The 21,345-nt window shown below is 36.7% G+C and overlaps 4 protein-coding genes across 5 annotated transcripts; 3 read left to right on the top strand and 1 right to left on the bottom strand.

The window, feature by feature from the left end:
* The first annotated feature begins 347 nt into the window (after nt 1–347).
* On the top strand, nt 348–4,924 carry LOC125493713 (uncharacterized protein At4g15970-like). The gene is made up of 3 exons (XM_057392293.1): nt 348–356; nt 2,865–3,236; nt 4,356–4,924. Exons 1-3 carry the CDS (start codon nt 348–350, stop codon nt 4,836–4,838), a joined length of 864 nt encoding a protein of 287 aa, XP_057248276.1. The 3' UTR covers nt 4,839–4,924.
* A 771-nt stretch (nt 4,925–5,695) lies between these two features.
* Nucleotides 5,696–10,872, bottom strand: LOC104904498 (cysteine-rich receptor-like protein kinase 43). 2 transcript variants are annotated; one of them, XM_010692762.4, is made up of 6 exons: nt 10,706–10,872; nt 9,388–9,584; nt 7,127–7,256; nt 6,491–6,618; nt 6,234–6,330; nt 5,696–6,133 (listed from the first exon to the last, which is right to left on the bottom strand). In XM_010692762.4, the coding sequence occupies exons 2-6, from the start codon at nt 9,580–9,582 to the stop codon at nt 5,829–5,831; spliced, it is 855 nt and encodes a 284-aa protein (XP_010691064.1). In that variant the 5' UTR covers nt 9,583–9,584; nt 10,706–10,872; the 3' UTR covers nt 5,696–5,828. The 2 variants fall into 2 exon arrangements, with proteins under 2 accessions (XP_010691064.1, XP_048491977.1); XM_048636020.1 differs by lacking the exon at nt 10,706–10,872 and adding an exon at nt 10,011–10,668.
* A 2,017-nt stretch (nt 10,873–12,889) lies between these two features.
* Nucleotides 12,890–15,770, top strand: LOC104904497 (flotillin-like protein 3). Its single transcript, XM_010692761.4, has 3 exons — nt 12,890–13,641; nt 14,101–14,496; nt 15,160–15,770. The coding sequence occupies exons 1-3, from the start codon at nt 13,099–13,101 to the stop codon at nt 15,691–15,693; spliced, it is 1,473 nt and encodes a 490-aa protein (XP_010691063.1). The 5' UTR covers nt 12,890–13,098; the 3' UTR covers nt 15,694–15,770.
* Nucleotides 15,771–16,868: 1,098 nt separating this feature from the next.
* Nucleotides 16,869–18,633, top strand: LOC125493389 (uncharacterized). Its single transcript, XM_048636700.1, has 2 exons — nt 16,869–18,117; nt 18,354–18,633. Exons 1-2 carry the CDS (start codon nt 16,986–16,988, stop codon nt 18,386–18,388), a joined length of 1,167 nt encoding a protein of 388 aa, XP_048492657.1. The 5' UTR covers nt 16,869–16,985; the 3' UTR covers nt 18,389–18,633.
* The last annotated feature ends 2,712 nt before the right edge of the window (nt 18,634–21,345 follow it).

Below are 21,345 nucleotides of genomic sequence, written 5' to 3'. Positions count from 1 at the left end.
AACAAACTTAAGTAGAGAAATATATATACAATTATGCTAAAAAAATCATAAGATACACCTTCAAAAGGTTAAAGTATCCACACAAAAGATTGCTGATTTATTCCCATTTATGAGTTCCCTCTCTAATTATATATATTAAGAATTCCTTGAAACTAACGAGGGAGTTGCCATGATAACAATGAAGATGAATTCAAGCAATACATTAGTTTCTTTAACAAATTCATATGTTGTGATGTTTTGTTCGTTTACGTTTATCATCTTGTACCATATTGTTTCATACGACAAATTTGGAGATTTCCCACTTAGTTTTAAATGTCCTTCTTTTCATTATTTTAAAGGTTTAAAGAATGAATGGGGTTCTACTTCACTACGTGATTTGAGTGAGTATTATTTTAAAGTAACGCAACATAAAGGTCAACAACAAGTAAGTTTTCTCTATTTTAATTTGTTTTGCTATGTTTTCATGATTTCTGATTCATTTTGTGAGATTAATGTTCTACAAATACTCCTTTGAGCAAATTTTGGAAGTTCTATAAGAATTAAACTTATTGCGGGGTTTTTTTAAAAAAATTCAAGCCAAAGTGTTATTTCGTTACATCGTACTCGTACATATGTGGTCTCACATTATTAGAATATCAGGTGGGTTTAATTTCGCAATAGCTAGAGAAAAAGGTGAAATAACTTATAAGTTAGCTGAAACTGACAAGTTAGTTGGTAGAACTAGTTGCATAAGTTGATTATATATTTTAATTTTCAATTGTTATTATATATTTAATTTTAACCCTAATTTTTAATACATTTAAAATTAATGTAACAACAAAAATATTTTTGAAATTATAGCTCAATTGAACTGAAATACTATATTAGGGAATTTGTATTCTCCATAAGCAATTATAAAATAAATATCTTTAAAAATAGAAATAATATATTGAAATTTTCCGATGAGTAATACATAGGAACAATAAAAAAAACGGATGGAATATTAAATTTTAGGTTGGTGCCCTAAGGTCTACTGAAATTTCGTTTTAGTACCTTACTTTATTCCATTTTATTTTATTATTTTGACAGGAAACCCTATCTCATCTTAATTTAATGCCTAAAGTTTGAGAAAACTTTTTTTGACTTTGTTGTTATGCGATTTCACAATTTGTGTGTTCAATAATCACTTTCAATGTATGTACGCTTTCCTCCCAATTCCCGATTTTTCATGCATTTTCCCAAGCATTCTTTATTTTTGCCTTGATACAGAAATATTTAGAAAATATATGGTGAAATGAATGAGAAATTTTTAGGAGACTGTACAAAAGAAATTTTAAAGACTCTTATATATTAAAAAAAAATATTCTAAAGACAAGGAATTCTTGTGTTCAACTAATCTTTTAAGTATTCCGATGAAGATAATTTAAAAAATATTAATCTCTATTATATAAGTGAAGGGGGAGGAAGATGGTGTCTTCTTTGTAAAAAGTCTAATATATTGTTAATGAATTTAAATTGCCATAAACAACCTTTTATAGTCACTTTTTTTTGTAGAACTTAACAATCAATGACGGAAAATCGAAAAAGGTTTCATTTCGCAAAAAAATTTGGTTTAAGGTTCTAAGTTGCAAAAAAAATTAAAAGGTTGTTTTTCACAGCAAAAAAGTGAAGATAAAAGGTTGTTTCTGACAAAAAAAACTCTATATTAAATAATATTTTCTTCTTCCTACTTGTCATATATATTAAACAAGTTTTTTTTTTGACAGATATATATTAAACAAGTTAATAATGGAATTGAATTTGAAATTTCAATTCAATATTAAATTAAGGAGAATGATTTTATCTTCTTACATATGTGTGAAAAACTCTGATAAAAAATTAAAATTGACAATATGACTTGATTGACACAATTAGAAGAAAAAATTAAAACTTGAATTTCATATTAATAATTATATTGGTGATAATATTTTAAAACCTAAATATTAATTATTATTCGATAATCTCTATTATATAAATCAAATTCTGCCACTTTATTTGAGCACAATCTTTTATCTAGTTTACACTATATTTCAATAACGATGAACATATAAGTAAATAAAATCAATGAAACATTGTTTTAAGAAAAAATATATTTAAATAAATTAAAATTATTATAAATGTCTATTCAAATCAATATTTTTATAACACTGATGAATAACTAATTGAGAAAAAAAATATTAAGATGACACGCACGCATAGCGTGCAAAAAATGTTAGTAGAAAAAAAAAGGGAGAAGTGATTAATTAAGGTATTCCTTTTATACCATGTTGTGATTATTTTTTCTTGACCCGTTTAACACCAAAAAGTTTCTTTAACTTTTTTCGCAAATTATTATCATTCTTGAAAGAATAGTAAGCTAAGGGTTTGTTCTCTTCGGCATAAAACAGCTGGACTGAACTGAACTGATCTGATCTGAACTGAATTGAACTGAACTGAACTGAAATGAATAGTGATATGTGAGAGTAAAATTATTGTCAAGAGCTGAACTGAACTGATCTGAACTGATCTGAACTGAACTGATCTGAATTGAACTGAATCGAACTGAACTGAACTGAACTGGACTGGACTTAAAATAAGCTGGGGAGAACAGGCCCTAAGACAACTAATATTTTGTACAATTAACAATATGTGAATTCAATTTAATTGAGAGTTTGTCTTGTAACTTGTAAGAGACCGCCTACTTTTAAATTAAAATTAGCAATAATAAGTCCGATATTAAAAAGAGAATTAGTCCAATAGTAACTAGGTTAATTTCTTTCGACGACTAGTTTAATCCATTTAGTGACTATGTCTACTTTTATATTAAAATTACACCGTCTCTTTTAATGATTTTTGTTTAATTGAAGGTCCATGATGATTACTATGAACTAAGAAAGGTTCTAAAGGCAGCTTCAACAAAGGAGAATACAGTGATATTGACATATCTAAATGAGGCATGGGCAGCACCAAACTCCATATTTGATATCTTCCTAAAGAGTTTCAGAATTGGTAACAATACAGCTTATCTTCTTGATCATCTATTGGTTGTAGCCACCGACGACGCCGCGTATAATCGATGCCAGACATTAGTCTCCCATTGTTATCTTCTCAAGTCTAATGCATTCTCAACAATGGCTCATCAAGCTAGCTTCATGACACCCCTTTATTTGGATATGGTGTGGAGAAGAGTTGCTTTCTTGAAAACCATATTGACTTTGGGATATAACTTCCTTATCACGGTAATCTTATCTATTTAATTCTTTGCGTAATGTTATTAGCTAGGAATTTATGCATTTTTAGTTGAGATATACGAAATGGCTCATGTATTTGGATGAAATGTCTCCTAGGGCTTGAGATTTTTTTGTTTGTTTGAGTGGTCCTAGGTCTTGACTTTCTTTTTCTTTGGTGGAATAGGGTCTTGACTTAATTAAGAGTCAAATGAATTAGTAGTTAGTAGGGCTGTTCAATGTCAGATATCGGATCCGATCCGAAAATTTTGGATCGGATTCAATGTCAGATATCGGATCCGATCCGAAAATTTCGGATCGGAGGAATTGCGATTTGAATCCGATCCGAAATTTTCGGATTGGGTTGTTGACATTTTTGAAAAAATTCGATCCGTATCAGACCCAAAAACCCGAAATTTTTTCCAGATTTCCGATCCGGAGTATCTGAAATCTTAAAATCGGATTGGATATCCAAAATTTCGGATCGACGGATTTTCGGATCGGATATTTTTGAACACCCCTAATCGTTAGTACTATTGGGCCATTAAAATAATTAAACTCGTCAAAGTAATACAAAAGAATAAATAAATGGCATGCAACTCCTTATTATAAGAAGTTAAAGTTGGAAATATTCAGTAATAAATTAAGTAATCATTAATTATATTGATCGACCTATATCTACGTCAAAAAATTTAAATTGGTTATTCTATTTTAGAGAACTTATTCGATTATCATATGAAATTTTAAGAGCTGTATATATCAAAACCTATTTATGTGTATTTTGTGATGATCTCAACTTTCATAGATAAATGCTTTGTCTTCTAAGATAGGGGATTGGTAACTTGTTTATCAATCAAGTTAGAGGAAACATTATATTAGCACATTTTCTCCTCCCCACCACCCAATGCAAATCAATTCTCGCTCCACTATACGACCATTAACAAGTGGTAAAATTTATTAACCTAAAGAAGTAGTACAATTCCTCTTGCAAGGCAAATCACCTATATGAGATTATTATTCTGAATTACTCTAACAAGACCAAATTAAAGAACATTTGTACTAACAATTATGTTATTTTTTTTTATAATTAAAAGTCAATACTTAACTATATTTTTTTTCTTTCAAATGCAGGATACTGATATCGTATGGTTTCGAGATCCATTCCCACATTTTACACCTGATTCAGACTTCCAAACTTCATGTGATCAATTTAATGGCGAACAATTTGACTTGGACAACCACCCCAACGTCGGATTTATGTTTGTCAGGTCTAATAATCGGACTATCAAATTCTATGATTTCTGGGTAACCTCAAGACGTAGATATCCTCGTTTACATGAGCAAGATGCTTTTAACAGAATTAAAAATAAACCTTATTTCACACAACTTGGAGTCAAAGTAAGATTTTTGGATACTGATCATTTTAGTGGGTTTTGTGCACCAAGCAACGATTTTAACAAGGTATGTACCATGCATGCTAATTGTTGTGTGGGGTTAGATAGAAAAATAGCTGACTTAAATACTACATTAGAGGATTGGAAGAGTTATATCTCTGCAAATCACACAAATTTACAACATTTTAATTGGAGCATTCCAAGTGAATGTCATATGTGATAATGTTGTACTCGTTTATTGCTGTCTATTGATCACAATTGTATTACTTTACAATAGTTTTGTACTTCTATAGTCCTACCTAAGAATATTTTGGCTTGAATTCGGTTGTTCATTCTTGTAAAGCTGAATATTAGTGCAATAATAAGAACACGATGATTTTTTTCTTATGATATTTTTTTTCCAGTGTGGATTGAGCAGAGGCGGCTAAGATAATATGCAGAGTGAGCAATTGTACAGGACCCCCAAATATAAGGGGCCTAATTCTATTAGTTGTCTTTCTAAGAGGAAAAAAAAAACTAACTCTAATTACAAACTATTCATTTCCAATTTTATAGATTATAATGTTGGAACTTGGATGCAAACTTAAGAAATTCCTAATTGGTATTTCTTCTCCTCCTATTCTCCAAAAAAAGACCTTTAATGACTCTCCCATTTCTTCCTATTCACCAAAAAATTTAATTTTTATAATTTAATTTAGCACAAAACCCCTAATTTTATGAGACGGCCCTGCGATTGAGTTATTTGTTACATTCGGCAAATACAAGGTTCATTATTATGACCAATGTCAAAAGGACCTAGGAACTAGTATAAACCAGGTTTCCTCATGCAAGTTTCCCCAACTATATCCAAAATTCATTATCTTCTGTTGACCTAAACAAAAAATGAACCAGCTAAAATGAAACCCACATATAAAAATCAAGTCCAAATCCGACCCGTTTATCGCTAGTTTCTTTTTTTTTTGAGGGAGTTTATCGCTAGTTTCAGTGTCTCATTATTTAAGTAGGCTCACCCAAGCTTGTCAGCTAATAATAAGCTCACAATGAAACTTATTTCAGAGATGTCTACTAAGTGATAGATGAGCCACAAAAACAGCAATATTTGCATGTCGAGTAAATTTTATTGCTACATCTGCAATATTTTCTGCACACCACTGCTCATCCCTAATGGCAATTTCACATATACAGACAGCTGACTAACGGTTAAAGATGATTAACATTGTTTAGCTAAGCTTAATAAAACCAAATCTCTGTGAAAACTCTTCAAATCAAGCTCGGAATCTTTCTTCAAACAATTGAAGATCATTTCTGTTAATTTTCTTGATTCCTTCTCCTGTCCATATGACACATGCACAAGATTCCCCTTTTCTCTAAACATGGGGACATATAAATCAAGAATATGGTGAAGAGAAATGTCTAGACCTTCCTCAACCGCATAAGCTGTCCTGCCGTCCTTGGTAATCAGCTGTAGGGCAAGAAGTCCAAATGCAAATATATCCGCCTTGACAGTAGCGACCCCTTTTGTCGATATAAAAGAGAGACAAGTGATGAGAATTGGAAAACATAGGATCTAGTTCTACACTTCATTTCATCACCCTAAATAAACTAATAGACATACCTTCTTGCTTTGAAGGATAATATCTAGGATTATCATAGGTGGTTCTTTGCCCCTCTACTACACAATACCTAAAATCAACAATTTTAGGCATGAAGTCCTGAAAATTGGTAGACAAGGGTCTGATTAGTTAAAAAAAGGTGGATGGCAGTTAAAAAAGTAAAATGCACACTGTTGGCATATCAAGATTCAAGACATACAAGAAGCCACAAAAGTACCACGTACAAATTATTCAAATTCATATCCCCAAAAGATGATACCTTACTGACAAGAATGTTGTTTGTACAGATGTTGGAATGCACAAATGGTCCTTCGGGATGGCTATGAAGAAAAGCCAACCCGGAAACAGTTCCTTTTAGAACCTTCAATGCTTGCTCCCATGTCAATCCTGCTTGCAAAAATTAATTTCAAATATTTGTTGGTACAAATATACAATTGCGGTAGACAGATTAGATTAACTTTGTCATTTATCAAAAAAAATAAACGAAGACATAACTCAATTTCAAAGGAGAAGATGAACTCTAACTAAGTTCCCTTTGTGCTTGCCTTTGCTAAGCTTAAATCACATCAAACATATCATACTCATGATTCAAGATGTGATCCACAGAAATTACCCAACATTCCTGCTTAAAATGGCCTTATAGATCATATTCATAACCCGATAGAAGAAAAATGGAGAGAAAACACAGAGCAAGAGAGAACTAGTTACAGAAGCCAGGAGCGTCTGGGGAAATAATAACGATTTTCAGGGGGAAAGGGAGATCATCTTTTTCATTAATGAACCAAAAATGAAAAGGACGTGCAATTGTGCATATAGCTAACCAGTGCCCTAAACCATCAAACTAGTTCAAAGATACAAGCATAAAGCATTTGGTGAAAGCAAACAAGCAACTGACCTTCAACAACTTCTGATAATGGCCTGGCTAGAACCATTTCATATACAAGGTAAAAGTTCTCCTTCGTCTCAGAAAATCCAACCAGACCAATGATATTCCTATGTCGAAGAGTGCCCAACTTCATTTCATTCTGCAGATCACAGTACCAAGAAATAACATATTAGCATCAATGCCGAAGTTTAGTGAAAGAAGAAACCAAATGCCAACTTTCAAGTTTCAACATAAATAAATTTAACATATGTAGAAATCAAATGCTCCCTTTCATTTCTTTTCAACACATGTATTAAGGATTTGCTCAATATTGAATTTGCATTCTAAAAAGACGAGTAAAAGTGCATTAATATTCTAAATTGAATCCCCTACTCTCCCACTACCGAACATCCAGTAGAGCTTCCCATTCAATCTATCCTGATAAGTCATCTTCTATCTAAAAGTAAAAGAGAAGTTCCTGATAAGTAAAGTCGTCCGCCTATCTTCATGATCTCCTTTCTTTCTATTCATCATTTAGCATAAGTAAACTTCTAGGAGTATTACTCTAGACTCCCTTAAGATTTACATTCAGTATATCATTAGCATTATTAAGTGACAAGTATTATGAAGCAATAAGAATCGAATTAAACTATAAAGAGGTACATAGAGAGTATATTATAAAAAGCTCAGAATGGCAATCTTGACAAAAAGGTAATCTAAAATAGTAAAGTAGTGCGAGAAAAATCTCTAAGAAAGTAATCTGAATGAACAAATGAGCATATCATTCTTCATAAGTGTTTGTTTAATTGTTCCTATATAGTTGCACAATAAGAGAAAATCCTTCACTTCCATTATATCCCATCTTAACTGAACCATAGCATGAAGTTTCAGACTTCAGTTAAGTTGCAAGGCAAAGACAGAACGCACATTTTTGAGGCTCAATTATTAGGGACCAAGTTGACGCTCAAGACGCTAATTAAGAAGCGAGCTTGGGGAAGTTGGTTGTACTCTCATCTCCCCAGCCCAGTATCCTCGTTCAAGCACTCATGTTATGTTTCCCTTTTTTTTTTGCGGTGGGGTCTCTGTAATCTTACTTTTAATAAACCTAAACACTTGATGAGAGTACTGGGAAACAAAAATAGAAGCTCAAATAAATGAGATTATCAACTTCAGCATGCTTTCAATTGTCACAAGCAGAAATTATATACTGAGAAAATCAGAAGTGGTGTCTAAACAGCCAGAAAGATCTGAAGTTACAAGCAGAAGAACTATCTAAAAGTTGGTCGCCGCTAATAAGCACAAGTTGTTTTTCTACTATACTTCAGGAATAGATAATTTGCTAATAATATAGTGCTTGTTTCTCTCTGTTTTTAAAATCTTTGACCAAATATTCTCATTAATATATAAAAAAAACAAACTCAACTAGGATCTTGTTATGTTCGCCTCAATGTATACTTTCATTATATCAACTTTTTGTATTTTTTTATTAATACGGAATTGAAGATATTGAAGGTCAAATATACACCTTAGAGACTGTTTAAAAAGCAAACAAGCACTATATTATAGGAATGAGGGAGCATTTACTTACAACTGAAAGCTGGCAAACCCAGTTTCACTTTTTCCATCTACAGCGCGTCTATTCCAATCTCTTTCTAGTTTCTACACCTCTCATCCCTTTTAGTACTCTTGTGACAATTAGTTGTCTCTACAAGGCTAACTGCAGCTAGAGATACTGATGCATGATAAAATATGCGACAAAGTCTAAAAGAAGCACAAACTAAACGTTCTGATACAGAAAATCAGATCCATGCAGATCTTGTTGTCAGAGAAGATAGAAGAATACATAGGAGAGGCAAGACGAAGAGTAAATAACTAGATAGATATAAATATTAAAGGGCAGAAAGGGTGCACGATCAGAAGAGTGGTGATGTTGCTGGTGAGGAGGGTGGTGAAAGGATAATGGTTGCAGGTACACAGAGGGACTGGTAGCATAATGTGATCATCAAACTCCAGTCTTCAACTATCATTGAAACAGTTTCCTACAGCAAAACACATACGCGAACTAAGAAACATGAGTAATAAGTATATAGGAAAAACCATTTTCTTAAATTCTTCCTCAACCATTGTAAATTGAAACAGATCATAGTCTGTGCCTATCCAACTTATACTAGCTGAAACGACCCTCTTGTAGAAGTAACATTACTATAGTAGTTGAGAACAAATGCATCTAGTCAAATAAAGAATTTAGACAGAAGAAAAGATCCAAAACAATTCATGAAGACAAAACATACTTTAAACTGCATCTGAAAATTCTCTTCTTGGTCTTCTTTTCTAGGGTGCGACACTCTGATCGCCACATCCATCTCGTCGAGTCCATAAGAATTGTTTGAAGGAATGCGACCAAGGAATGTTTTCCCAAACGTGTCTTCCCTACCTAGCGGTCGCTCACTCATAAACGCTTTGATATCTTGTGATTTGATCTCCATACCTAACTCCAAACAACAAACACAATATGGTAGCAACAAACAATTTAGTTCACCACACAAATTAAGTAAATATTTTCGAATCAATCAGAGGGCGTTTGGTTCATATAATGGTATAGGTTTGGAATCAGGAATGAAACCAAGGTGGTATGGGTTTGGAACTTGATACTTAATACCTTGTGTTTGGTTTCATTTAGGAATGAAAAATCTTCTTTTATTTGATACCTAGAGGTAAGGTATGAGCCATACCCACCTCCCCCCATGGGTTTCTAAACCCCATACCTTATAGGTTTGAGGTATGGGTTTAAAATTTAGAAATAAGTTAAACAAACACTAGGTATGGGTTTTGTTCATTCCAAACCCATACTTCATACCTAAAACTAGTGAACCAAACACCCCCTCAAAAGTTTACTTTTCATTAACACCCATACCTATCAATTTCACCTATAGTAGCAATCTAAACAAAAGTATATTCCAAACATCAGCAAAACCATTATAGGCCAAAGATAGCTTTCTCAGCAAAACCAATTCACATCCAAATCCAAAACCTTAGCTACGGCATACGCTCCTAAGTCCTAACCCTTAAATAATTGAGCATAAATCTAAAGAACTCCTCTCCCTATGGATTGACCTGTATTTGCCAATTTCTGCTAAACAAACACCGTGCACTTGCGGTATATATTTTGAAACCCATCACATATGCTCCTAAGTCCTAATCTAGTCAAAATTCATAGTGAAGTGCTTAACTTATAAGCCTGAAAGTCACCCTTGAATATTAAACCAAATGGGACAATCTACAAATTTTAACTTCCTCCCCACCACTAGAAACTGAAAAGGGTAAAATTCAAAGTTCTGCTAATTTAATTATTGTGGGAAGCTAATTTGGGGAAATTATTTAGTTAAAAAAAAGCAAGGTGAAAATTTGTTTTGCACGTATTTAACTTCACATGTTGTGAGTTCAGCTGTTCAGTAAATAAATAAACCATTAACACCCAAAATAACTTAACAGAGATTATTCAAAGCAATAACCGCAAAAATTGCAACTATGTAAGCGAACACAATTGAATTTCAAGAGTAGATTGATAAATAGGAAAGAGAAATGGAATTAATAAGTACGATTATATACCTCAGAAGATTGAGCGATGAACAACAGAAGTAAAGAACTGGCGATGAATGAATCAATCAATAATCAACTTTGTAGTCGTCGGTGCGTCATGGGATTTTGACATTTTGTACGAAAGAACTAAAGAAGCAATCAAAAACTCGAGTAGAGTTGGCCCTAAGGCCTAAACCCGATCGTCCCAAAATTTCTTAAAATTGTTTCGGATTTACTTTTAATTTACTATTTTATCCCTTATCTTTCCACCCTCACGGTCATCTGCCACCACCTACCTCTTAAAAATTGATTTTAATTCGGACTATGGGAGGAACGTTAGATAGGACGTACTACCCATGGCCCAAACGTCCAGGACAGGCGTTCGAGATATGGGTGGAACGTCCTGATTGGACGTTCGCCCTTTAACTAAAAAGATTTCAAATTTTTTTTAAAGGAGAGGAATGTCCAACCAGGACGGTGCCCATGGCCCAAACGTCTAGACTAGACGTTTGGACCATGGGTGGAATTACCTGGTCGGACGTTCCACCCTTTAACTAAAAAAAATCGAAATTTAGGTGGTGGAGGATGTGGCAATGGGGCTGGAGGTGGTGACAGTCGGGGTTGTGGTGACAAGAGGTGGTGGTTTGGGAAAAGAAAAGTAAAAAAAGGAAGAGTAAAGTTGGAAATGTTTGATGAATTTGGAGCGATTTTAAGAAGTTTTGAGACGATATTTAATTTAGCATTCCAACGAAAAATTAGCAGATTAGTGCTGATGATTCAAACTATTTAAGTCATTAGGTTGTCCTAACAACAAGTTGTTTAGTAATGGGTGGGTTTATAAACTCCAATTCGATACGTGAACCTATTAATTACAAAATTATTATCAATTATAATTTAATTAAAGGTTTCAGATCGGAATATAATGATGATGCATTTGATACTACTAATGATGTAAATATTGTTTGATTAGTTTTACTCGAGGATAATATAACCACATACCACAAACTCTTGGAAATTCATATTCGTCGGCTACCATCTACATACTGAGAATTGATATATCCATATATTTCCTTTAATAATAGATTCTAAATGTGTTCTTTGATTTAACCAAACAACACAAAGGAGTAATGGATTTTCAATCTGCACACATTAGGTTGTTATTTAAATATTAGTAGCGTGACTTATTTTTTTGTCCCACAATAAACTTATCATTTCTCGTCACATGGTTGTTCCAGTTCTACTTCTCATTTTCATCAATTTCATACGATATTCATATTAGACTAATATCTATTTTACTCACCAAATCTACGATTTATCTCGTAACACAATACTTTTGAAATTCGAAGTCCTTGCTTTTATTTCATTAAATCGATTTAAAATATACATGAAGACTCTTATATAAACCCTTATATGATTAAGTTTATATATAATACACCAAAATCTATAATTAATCATTTTTCCAAACTAATTCACAACTCCATCAAGTTGATTGAAAAAGTTTTTTTTTTGTATTAATTATTTTTAAAGTAACTATAATTGATAAAATTGTATATCTAAGTCATCACGAAAAAACTGAATTTTTTTTGGAGTTTGTATTATTTGTGTTTAATTTTGTATATGAGTTATCTTTGTAATGAGAACACCATTTTTTTTTATTGTCAAAGCTCACATTGAAATAATTCAAATGAGCAAAATGTACTAAAAAGGAGAGTTCCAAATGAGCGAAAATTAGATTTTGGTGTACGATATGCATGGTACACCCGGGTGTATGACGAATGACTTATAATTATTACAAAATGTGTTTAGTTTAATGTTTTTGAAAATTAGATTTCTAAAAAGTACACAACTAGATGTATCTAAACAAGATCCGAAATTGTGTTTTTTTTTTTTAAAAAAAAATTATAGCATGAAAGTATGGGAAAAGTAAACAACCAGATGTATCTAACAAGATCCCAAAATATTTTTTAAAAAATTAATTGTTTGAGTTAGGTTCAATTTAGATCACTTATTATAATTATTGAGCTATATAAGTTCCATTTTTAAGCCAAAGTGAGTCATTTTTCGATTCTATTGATGACAATTAGTTTCCATATTAAAGAAATATATCAATCAATCTCAGTATTAATTTTCAAGTATGTACAATATCTCAATCTTTGACCCTCTAAATAATTAACACAATCTCACCCATCATAAAAAGTAAAAATCCCATTCAAAAGAAAAATTACCATGCATTAAACTCAGGAACATGCACATATTTATCGGATCTGAAGTTCTGAACCGACTTAATCCTCCTATATTAATGCATGATCACAACAACCAAAACAGCTTAAAGTTAGCTTAAAAACCAAACCCTCACTATTAAGTATTAACACAAAAACTAAGGCATAGAAAAACACATACACAAAAGTTTAAGATTTAGAAGCATGATAATTCCATTATACAGAGTTGCTGGTCCATCTGAATATCTAGCCATAACAGGATGGAATATCCCAGATATCAAACTAGCGAAAAAAGCACTTATTCATCCAGGCCAACGTTATGTACGTGTGAATGTGTCACCTGTTAACTACACCTTTGAGGTGCAAGCCATGAGTGCTGAGAAGTTACCATTCTTGCTGCCTGCTGTGTTCACTATAGGCCCTCGCGTCGACGACGATGATAGCCTTGTGCTGTATGCTAAGCTCATGGCACCACATGACATGTCCTCTAACCATGTTAATGAACTTGTACAAGGTATTATCGAGGGCGAAACTCGTGTTCTTGCTGCTTCCATGACAATGGAAGAAATCTTTAAGGGGACTAAAGATTTTAAGAAGGAAGTTTTTGATAAGGTGCAGTTGGAGTTAAATCAATTTGGACTTATTATATATAATGCTAATATTAAACAACTTGTTGATGTTCGTGGTCATGAGTATTTTTCTTATCTGGGTCAGAAGACTCAGATGGAAGCTGCTAATCAAGCTAAGGTACACACCTTTTTTTTCTATTATGATTTTTGGTTTTATGAGGTAATTTTTGTTACATGATTTGGGTGTAATTTTTGTACTTATATGGAATTGAAAACTAAAATTTGAGGCTTCTGTAACTAGTCATAGGCCTGTATAAAACACTATATATATTGAATGTCAGTTAACCTACAACAGGTTAACACAATTACTCTCCACACTTGTACATCTTACTGGATATAGCTCAAGATTTGGCAAAGAAATGATTAATAGTTAGGGGATTTTTCCATTCAAAAATAGGATATTAGGGAGAATGTAGAGGCTATGATTTTCCCTGCATGCAACAATAATGTTTCCTATGTTAAGCCAGAAATTTATTAGCCTAGGTAACATAATAATGATTTTGGAAATATTATGATCTATGATCATTACTTATCTTGGGAAATTAAGATTGAAAACTGATTCTGTTTGTATGTCAAGGTGGATGTTGCAGAGGCCAAGATGAAGGGAGAGATAGGGGCAAAGCTAAGGCAAGGACAAACTGCACAAAATGCAGCGAAAATCGATGCAGAAACCAAGATCATATCCACAAAAAGAGATGGAGAAAGCAAGAAGGAAGAAGTCAAGGTTAAGAGTGAGGTTAAGATATTTGAGAATCAGAAGGATGCTGATGTTGCAAAAGCAGTTGCTGAGCTTGCTGCACAGAAAGCCGGGTGGTCTAAGGCCGCGCACCTAGCTGAGGTTGAAGCTAAGCAGGAAGTTTCTATTAGAGAGGCCGAGCTACAGGTCGAGGTGGAAAAGAAAAATGCTCTCACTAGGACTGAGAAACTCAGGGCTGACCTCCTTAGTAAGGCCACTGTTGAGTATGACATTAAGGTAATAATTTCTAATCAGTTTTCGCTAATTTTTGTTGATTATATCGTTGAACGTTCTGTTTTTCCTACTTAGTTCGATTCACTATATACTGATGCTAATGGTTGTCATTATCTAGGTGAAGTATGTTTAGCTTTTTATCAAGTTCACATTCATGATTTTCTGCTTGTGTACAACATGTTTAGCTTTTCTATTTCCCAGTTTCATGCAACATAGTTTAGAAATTTTGATTCTACAGAAAAAATCCTCTGTTTTCTTTTGGGTTGTATTGACTCTCAGTCTATATTGTTTTAGATTCATCTCTAAAATTTGTTTCAGAAGTATTGTAAGATAACTTACAGGCTATTGTGGAACTAAGAAAATTACATGCTATAGTATTCAACTTTACTGATCGAATGCGTTTCTTCTAGTTGAAACCTGATGAATAAGTCATCACTATGTAAAACACAATTTTAGCAGTCATTAACTCCTGTGAAGAAGTGATTCATTCAGAAATTTATTGATGACTTTTAATGCACTAGAAGAATGCTACAAGTGATTGATCTTACTTATACTGGATTTCGCTGTTTGCATACTGTTATTGGAGGGCAGAGTTATAGTTATACTAGCTAGCACTTCATCATCAGAGTTCATTTTGGACTTAATATGCAAAGTTTTGATTGACAGGTCCAAGAAGCAAACCGAAACCTATACAACAACCAAAGAGAAGCAGATGCAAATCTGTATGAGAAGCAACAGCAAGCCGAGGCAGAGAAGGCAACAGCAGAGGCTGCGTTCTACACTCGCCAGCAAGCAGCTGATGCAGACCTTTACAGCAAGAAGAAAGAGGCTGAAGGAATTGTGGCCCTTGCTCAAGCGCAAGGATTCTACCTCAGTACCCTTCTCAAGGCTCTTGATGGAAACTATGCTTCATTAAGGGACTACATGATGATCAATTCAGGAACATTCCAAGAGATGGCGAGGATCAATGCTCAAGCTGTTCAGGGTATGCAGCCGAAGATCAGTATCTGGTCATCAGGGTCTGGTGGGGCTACCTTGGAGGGTGGAAGTGGGTCTGGAGGGTCCATGAGAGATGTCGCCGAGGTCTATAGCATGCTGCCTCCACTTCTGAAGACGGTACACGAGCAAACTGGGATGCTGCCACCTACTTGGCTTGCCACTCTGACTGATACTGCTGGCAGTGGTTCTATTGCCCAGTGAACTGACCTCTGAATTCTGATTGATTGAGAACTAAAATAATAAGGGGCCAAGTTTAACTGTCTAGTATATATAGAAGGTTTTAGAGTCTCAGATCATCGTATTATTGCGCTATTCTGATTCTTGTTGACATGTTGGTGAACCATACTGATATGTCTTAGGAGCAACTTTGATGATTTAGTATAAATGAACAAAATCTGCAGTCCTTTTGAACTTTTGTGTGGTCTTTCTACCAATCTATTGCATCACTATAAGGGTAAAATGTGTTTGGAAAGGGATTAACCAACACAGTACTGCCTGCTTGCACGGACTTTGAGTCCATGTATGCACCAGTGTTCCTCCGACACCTTCCTTTACCTTGTATCGTGTCCGACACGACATTTCACTTGGATACTTCATTTTAAACTAAAAACTTTGACTTTTTTTACAAAATATCTGAGTTGGATACTTGGACACCCGTATTCGAGTAAACATTCAATACGTGTCTGAGTAACATAGGTATGTACAATGATATTTATTCAATAGCTACAACAAAATTGTAACCATTTATAACTATTCAAATCCTAACCTTTATTTTTATAGGCTAATTTTGTCCATTGATTTAAATGAATCTTAAAAATATAGAAACATAGAGAAAGGACTAGGGCATGTTCTCTCCGGCATAAAACAGCTGAATTGAACTGAATTGAACTGAACTGAAATGAATAGTGATATGTGACAGTAAAAGTATTGTCCAAAGCTGAACCGAATTGAACTGAACTCCTCCCTTCTTCCGACTTTCTACTGTCATCTCCGTCGTTTTTTCGCCGGCAACTCCTCTCTCCGTCGTTCCTTCCAACGACAATTGTTAGTGAATTTTAATTGTATGAATTGTTAATTTTGTAAATTGTTAGTGAGCTATTACTTTGCGTGAATTGCGATTTGTTAGTGAAATATAATCTGTGTGAAATTGTTAGTGTATTTGAATTTGTGTGAATTCTTAGTGAACTATTCTTTTTATGAGTATAGATGTGATGTTATGCACTACGTATTTGTGAAGTAAGTTGTTTCTGTTAGACTATGTAAATATTCCCTTGATTTATGTACAGCTATGTATATCTTTGTATTGCCTAGTTTAGTGAGTTTCCTATTATTAAGGATTCTGTTAGCCTTGTATATTAACGTGCCATTATGGCATTGACTCACTCAAGGAAATAATCATTCCAATATGGTATCAGTAGCCTAGGTCAACTCTCTCCTTTTTCTCTCTTTCTTTCTTCTTCTGTTAGCCGTTCGTCCCCCCTCGTCTGCCTTCCATGGCTGCCGACAAGAACACCTATCACTCGGCCTTCACTCTCAACATTAAACAACATCTCCCTCTCACCCTCAACCTCGAAAATGTTCATTATTCATCTTGGGCCGAACTGTTTAAAATCACGGCTCGTGCCAATCAAGTTCTTGATCATATAATTCCTCCGGCCGAACCACCAACTATCACTGACAAGGAATTATGGGGACGCTTAGATGCCATTGTTCTTCAATGGATCTATGGCACTATTACTGAGGACCTTATGCTCACCATCCTCGAACCCGGCTCTACGGCTCAACAAGCATGGGAACGTCTTCGCGACATATTCCAAGATAACAAGCACTCTCGTGCAGTTTACCTTGAAAACCAATTCTCTCATACAAATCTGGAGAATTTTAAAAACGTTTCGGCCTACTGTCAAAAGTTGAAAATGCTCTCTGATCAATTGGCCGGTGTTGGCTCGCCGGTTTCTAATCAACGTCTTGTTTTACAACTCGTTGCTGGGCTCACAGATGCTTATGACCATGTCGCTTCCTTTATTCAACAAAGCGATCCTCTTCCCCCCTTCTATAAGGCCCGTTCCATGCTTATTCTTGAAGAAACCCGAAAATCTCAACAAATTGGGACGTCTGCCAACGTTCTAATAGCCTCGGCCGATTCTGCCGAACATTCTGATGAACCCTCGCCGGATAGCTCCACGTCCGCTAATCCTCGCCACCACTCTAACAGCCCCTCCCGTGGCCGCGGGCGGGGTGGCCGTGGCGGCAGCAATCACAGAGGAGGCAGCAGGGGGCGTGGTCGTGGTCGCCAAGCTCTTCAGTCGCCCAGGTATCCTCCTCCTGCCTACTACCCTTACGGGCCTTGGGGATATCCCCCTCCTTTGTATGGGCCGCCTAGCTCATGGGCATCAGCCCCATGCCCATATCCAGTCACTGCTGTGCGACCCACGCAGCGTCCTTCACCTGGTCCAGGGGTTCTCGGTCCGCGGCCCGCGCATGCCTATGCGGTCCTTACTGAGCCGAGTCATGACTACACCGCTACGGATATTGATACTGCTCTCCACACCATGACCTTAAGCCCGCCTGATGATAGCTGGTACATGGACACCGGTGCAACTTCTCACATGACAGGCGAATCAGGTATTCTTACGTCTTATTTTAATTCGAGCAATATTAAAAATATTTTTGTTGGTAATGGTAACTCAATTCCCGTTCTTGGTCATGGTAACACTCTTATTTCTACCTCCTCTGCTCCCCTTTCCCTTAACCATGTCCTGCATGCCCCTCAAATAATTAAAAATCTCATCTCTGTTCGCAAATTCACAACTGATAATAATGTTTCTGTCGAATTTGATCCGTTTGGTTTTCATGTGAAGGACCTTCGGACGGGGACTATTCTTATGAGATGTGATAGCTCGGGGGATCTCTACCCCCTCTCTCCAGCTCCTCCACACAATTCTCCTGCTTTTGCCGCCCTCTCCACCACCACTTGGCACAACCGTCTTGGCCATCCTGGAGCTCCCGTTTTTAAATCTCTTACTTCCAATAATTTGATATCTTGTACTCACAATAATATGTCCTTTTGTCATGGTTGTCAAATTGGTAAACATATTAAGTTACCCTTTTCCCCTTCTAATAATAAAACTGTTGCGCCGTTTGATATTATTCATAGTGACCTTTGGACTTCCCCTACTTTGAGTTCATCTGGTCATCGTTATTATGTAGTGTTTTTGGATGATTTCACTAATTTTCTATGGACATTTCCACTTCATAATAAATCGCAAGTTCTCTCCACTTTCATTCATTTCCGTCAATTTGTTCACACTCAATTTGAATGCAATATTAAAAGTTTCCAATGTGACAATGGACGTGAATTTGATAACTCCCCCTTCCAAAAACAATGTGCGCAACATGGCATGTATTTTCGTTTTTCTTGTCCCTACACCTCTTCCCAAAACGGCAAAGCCGAACGCAAAATTCGCTCTATCAATAATATAGTTCGCACTCTTCTCCTTCATGCTTCCGTTCCTCCTTCCTTCTGGCCTCACGCCCTTCTCATGGCTACCTATCTCCACAACATTCTCCCTAGCAAAATCATCTCTTATCTCTCTCCCACTCAAATTCTCTACCATCGCTCCCCCTCTTACACCCATCTCCGCACTTTTGGGTGCCTCTGTTACCCTCATCTTCCTTCCTCTTCTATCAACAAACTTCAAGCTCGCTCCCTCCCTTGTGTCTTTCTTGGTTTTCCTTCCAATCACCGTGGCTATAAGTGTCTTGATCTCAGTTCTAACAAAATTATAATCTCCCGTCATGTCACTTTCAATGAAGAAGTTTACCCCTTTGCTTCTCTCCATAAGCCACAATCTGACACTTACAATTTTCTTGACTTTCCCTCACAGCCCAATCCCACGCCTCCTACATCCACTTCCCACCCATCTCACCCGCATGCCCAACCCACTCCCCACTCTCCTCCTACCCAGCCCACTACCGCTACTACTAACCCCATCCCAGATCAGCCCATTCCTACCCCCCCTACAAACACAGCCCAGCCCCATATTAACCCCCCCATACACGATCAGCCCATCACTCCCCCCCCCTACTACCACAGCCCAGCCCACTACCCCACCTACCTCACCCATACATCCCTCCCCCACCCGCATTCATGACACGGCCCAAACCACCCCCCCACCTGCACATTCCCCCTCCACCACCGCTCCCTTGTCCCCCTCTCCACCTTCCCCGCCCGCAAACCACCAGCTCCCATCCCCGCCACCTACATCTCCCCGTCCCGGTCCGCAGCTTCCTCCTACTCCCCCCACTTCTCCTTCCCCGTCCCCTATTCATCGCACTCGGGCCAGCCGTGGCATTTTCAAGCCCAAGCAGATTCTCAATCTCTCTGCCTCCACATCCTCTCCCTCTCCCATTCCCAGCTCCCCCCTTCTTGCCCTCCGTGACCCGAATTGGAAGTTGGCCATGACTGACGAATATCATGCTCTAATTAAAAATGAGACGTGGGAGCTTGTTCCCCGTCCTGTTGACGTGAATGTTGTTCGATGTATGTGGTTATTTAAACATAAATTTCGTTCTGACGGTTCTCTTGAGCGGCACAAAGCCCGTCTTGTTGCTAATGGCAGGTCTCAGCAGGTTGGTATTGATTGTGAGGAGACATTCAGTCCTGTGGTCAAGCCTGCCACCATTCGCACTGTTCTATCTTTGGCTCTAAGTAAGTCCTGGCCCATTCATCAGCTAGATGTTAAAAATGCATTTTTACATGGCCACCTGCAGGAAACAGTATATATGCATCAGCCGCCCGGTTTTCGAGACACTGCTCATCCTGACTATGTATGTCGTCTTCGAAAATCTCTATATGGTCTTAAACAAGCCCCGAGGGCTTGGTATCAGCGGTTTGCCACATATCTCTCTTCTATTGGGTTTCACCATAGCCAATCTGATCACTCTCTGTTTATATATCGTCATGGTACTGATGTTGCTTACCTACTTCTATATGTGGACGACATTATTTTGGCTGCCTCCTCGGACACTCTTCGTATTTCTATCATGTCCCGGCTTAGCGCCGAGTTTGCTATGACTGATCTCGGTCCGTTGAGTTATTTTCTTGGCATTTCAGTTACTAACATGGCAGGTGGTCTGTTTCTATCCCAACGAAAGTATGCTGAGGAAATTTTGGCTCGTGCTCAAATGTCTTCATGTAAACCCTCGGCCACTCCAGTTGACACTCAGGCCAAACTCAGCGCCTCATCTGGTCCCGCTGTCTCTGATCCCACTCTCTATCGAAGTTTGGCAGGTGCTCTTCAGTATCTTACCTTCACCAGGCCCGACATCTCTTATGCTGTTCAGCAGATATGCCTCTTTATGCATGATCCACGGGAGCCTCACCTTCATGCTCTGAAACGTATTCTCAGGTACGTCCAGGGTACATTACATATGGGTCTGCATCTCTACTCCTCACCCTCCACGCGTCTGGTCTCTTATACTGACGCTGACTGGGGCGGGTGTCCTGACACTCGCCGATCCACCTCGGGTTATTGTGTGTTTTATGGTGACAATCTCATCTCATGGTCCTCTAAACGCCAGGCTACCCTTTCTCGCTCCAGTGCCGAATCTGAGTATCGTGGTGTAGCCAATGTCGTTGCTGAAACATGTTGGCTACGCAATCTTCTTTTGGAGCTTCACTGTCCCGTGCGCCGTGCTACTCTTGTTTATTGCGACAATGTCAGTGCGGTTTACCTCTCTGGTAATCCCGTTCAACATCAGCGCACTAAACACATTGAGATGGATATCCACTTTGTTCGCGAAAAGGTTGCCAAAGGCCTTGTTCGTGTCCTTCATGTACCCTCTCGCTTC

The sequence above is a fragment of the Beta vulgaris genome, chromosome 9 (genome assembly GCF_026745355.1).
Source record: "Beta vulgaris subsp. vulgaris cultivar EL10 chromosome 9, EL10.2, whole genome shotgun sequence".
Classification (NCBI taxonomy): Eukaryota; Viridiplantae; Streptophyta; class Magnoliopsida; order Caryophyllales; family Amaranthaceae; genus Beta; species Beta vulgaris.
This window is presented reverse-complemented; position numbering and strand designations above follow the sequence as displayed.

Bases quoted from the DNA above. Each gene is read 5' to 3' on its own strand.
- LOC104904497 (XM_010692761.4), top strand. From the start codon at position 13,099: ATGATAATTCCATTATACAGAGTTGCTGGTCCATCTGAATATCTAGCC. The intron at 13,642-14,100 runs GTACACACCTTT...TTGTATGTCAAG, and splicing joins AAGCTGCTAATCAAGCTAAG to GTGGATGTTGCAGAGGCCAA. The intron at 14,497-15,159 runs GTAATAATTTCT...TTTGATTGACAG, and splicing joins CTGTTGAGTATGACATTAAG to GTCCAAGAAGCAAACCGAAA.
- LOC125493389 (XM_048636700.1), top strand. From the start codon at position 16,986: ATGGCTGCCGACAAGAACACCTATCACTCGGCCTTCACTCTCAACATT. The intron at 18,118-18,353 runs GTATTCTTACGT...TTTCATGTGAAG, and splicing joins TCACATGACAGGCGAATCAG to GACCTTCGGACGGGGACTAT.
- LOC125493713 (XM_057392293.1), top strand. The intron at 3,237-4,355 runs GTAATCTTATCT...TTTCAAATGCAG, and splicing joins GATATAACTTCCTTATCACG to GATACTGATATCGTATGGTT.
- LOC104904498 (XM_010692762.4), bottom strand. From the start codon at position 9,582: ATGGAGATCAAATCACAAGATATCAAAGCGTTTATGAGTGAGCGACCG. The intron at 7,257-9,387 runs GTATGTTTTGTC...TGTGATCTGCAG, and splicing joins ATTTTCAGATGCAGTTTAAA to AATGAAATGAAGTTGGGCAC. The intron at 6,331-6,490 runs GTATCATCTTTT...ACCAATTTTCAG, and splicing joins ACAACATTCTTGTCAGTAAG to GACTTCATGCCTAAAATTGT.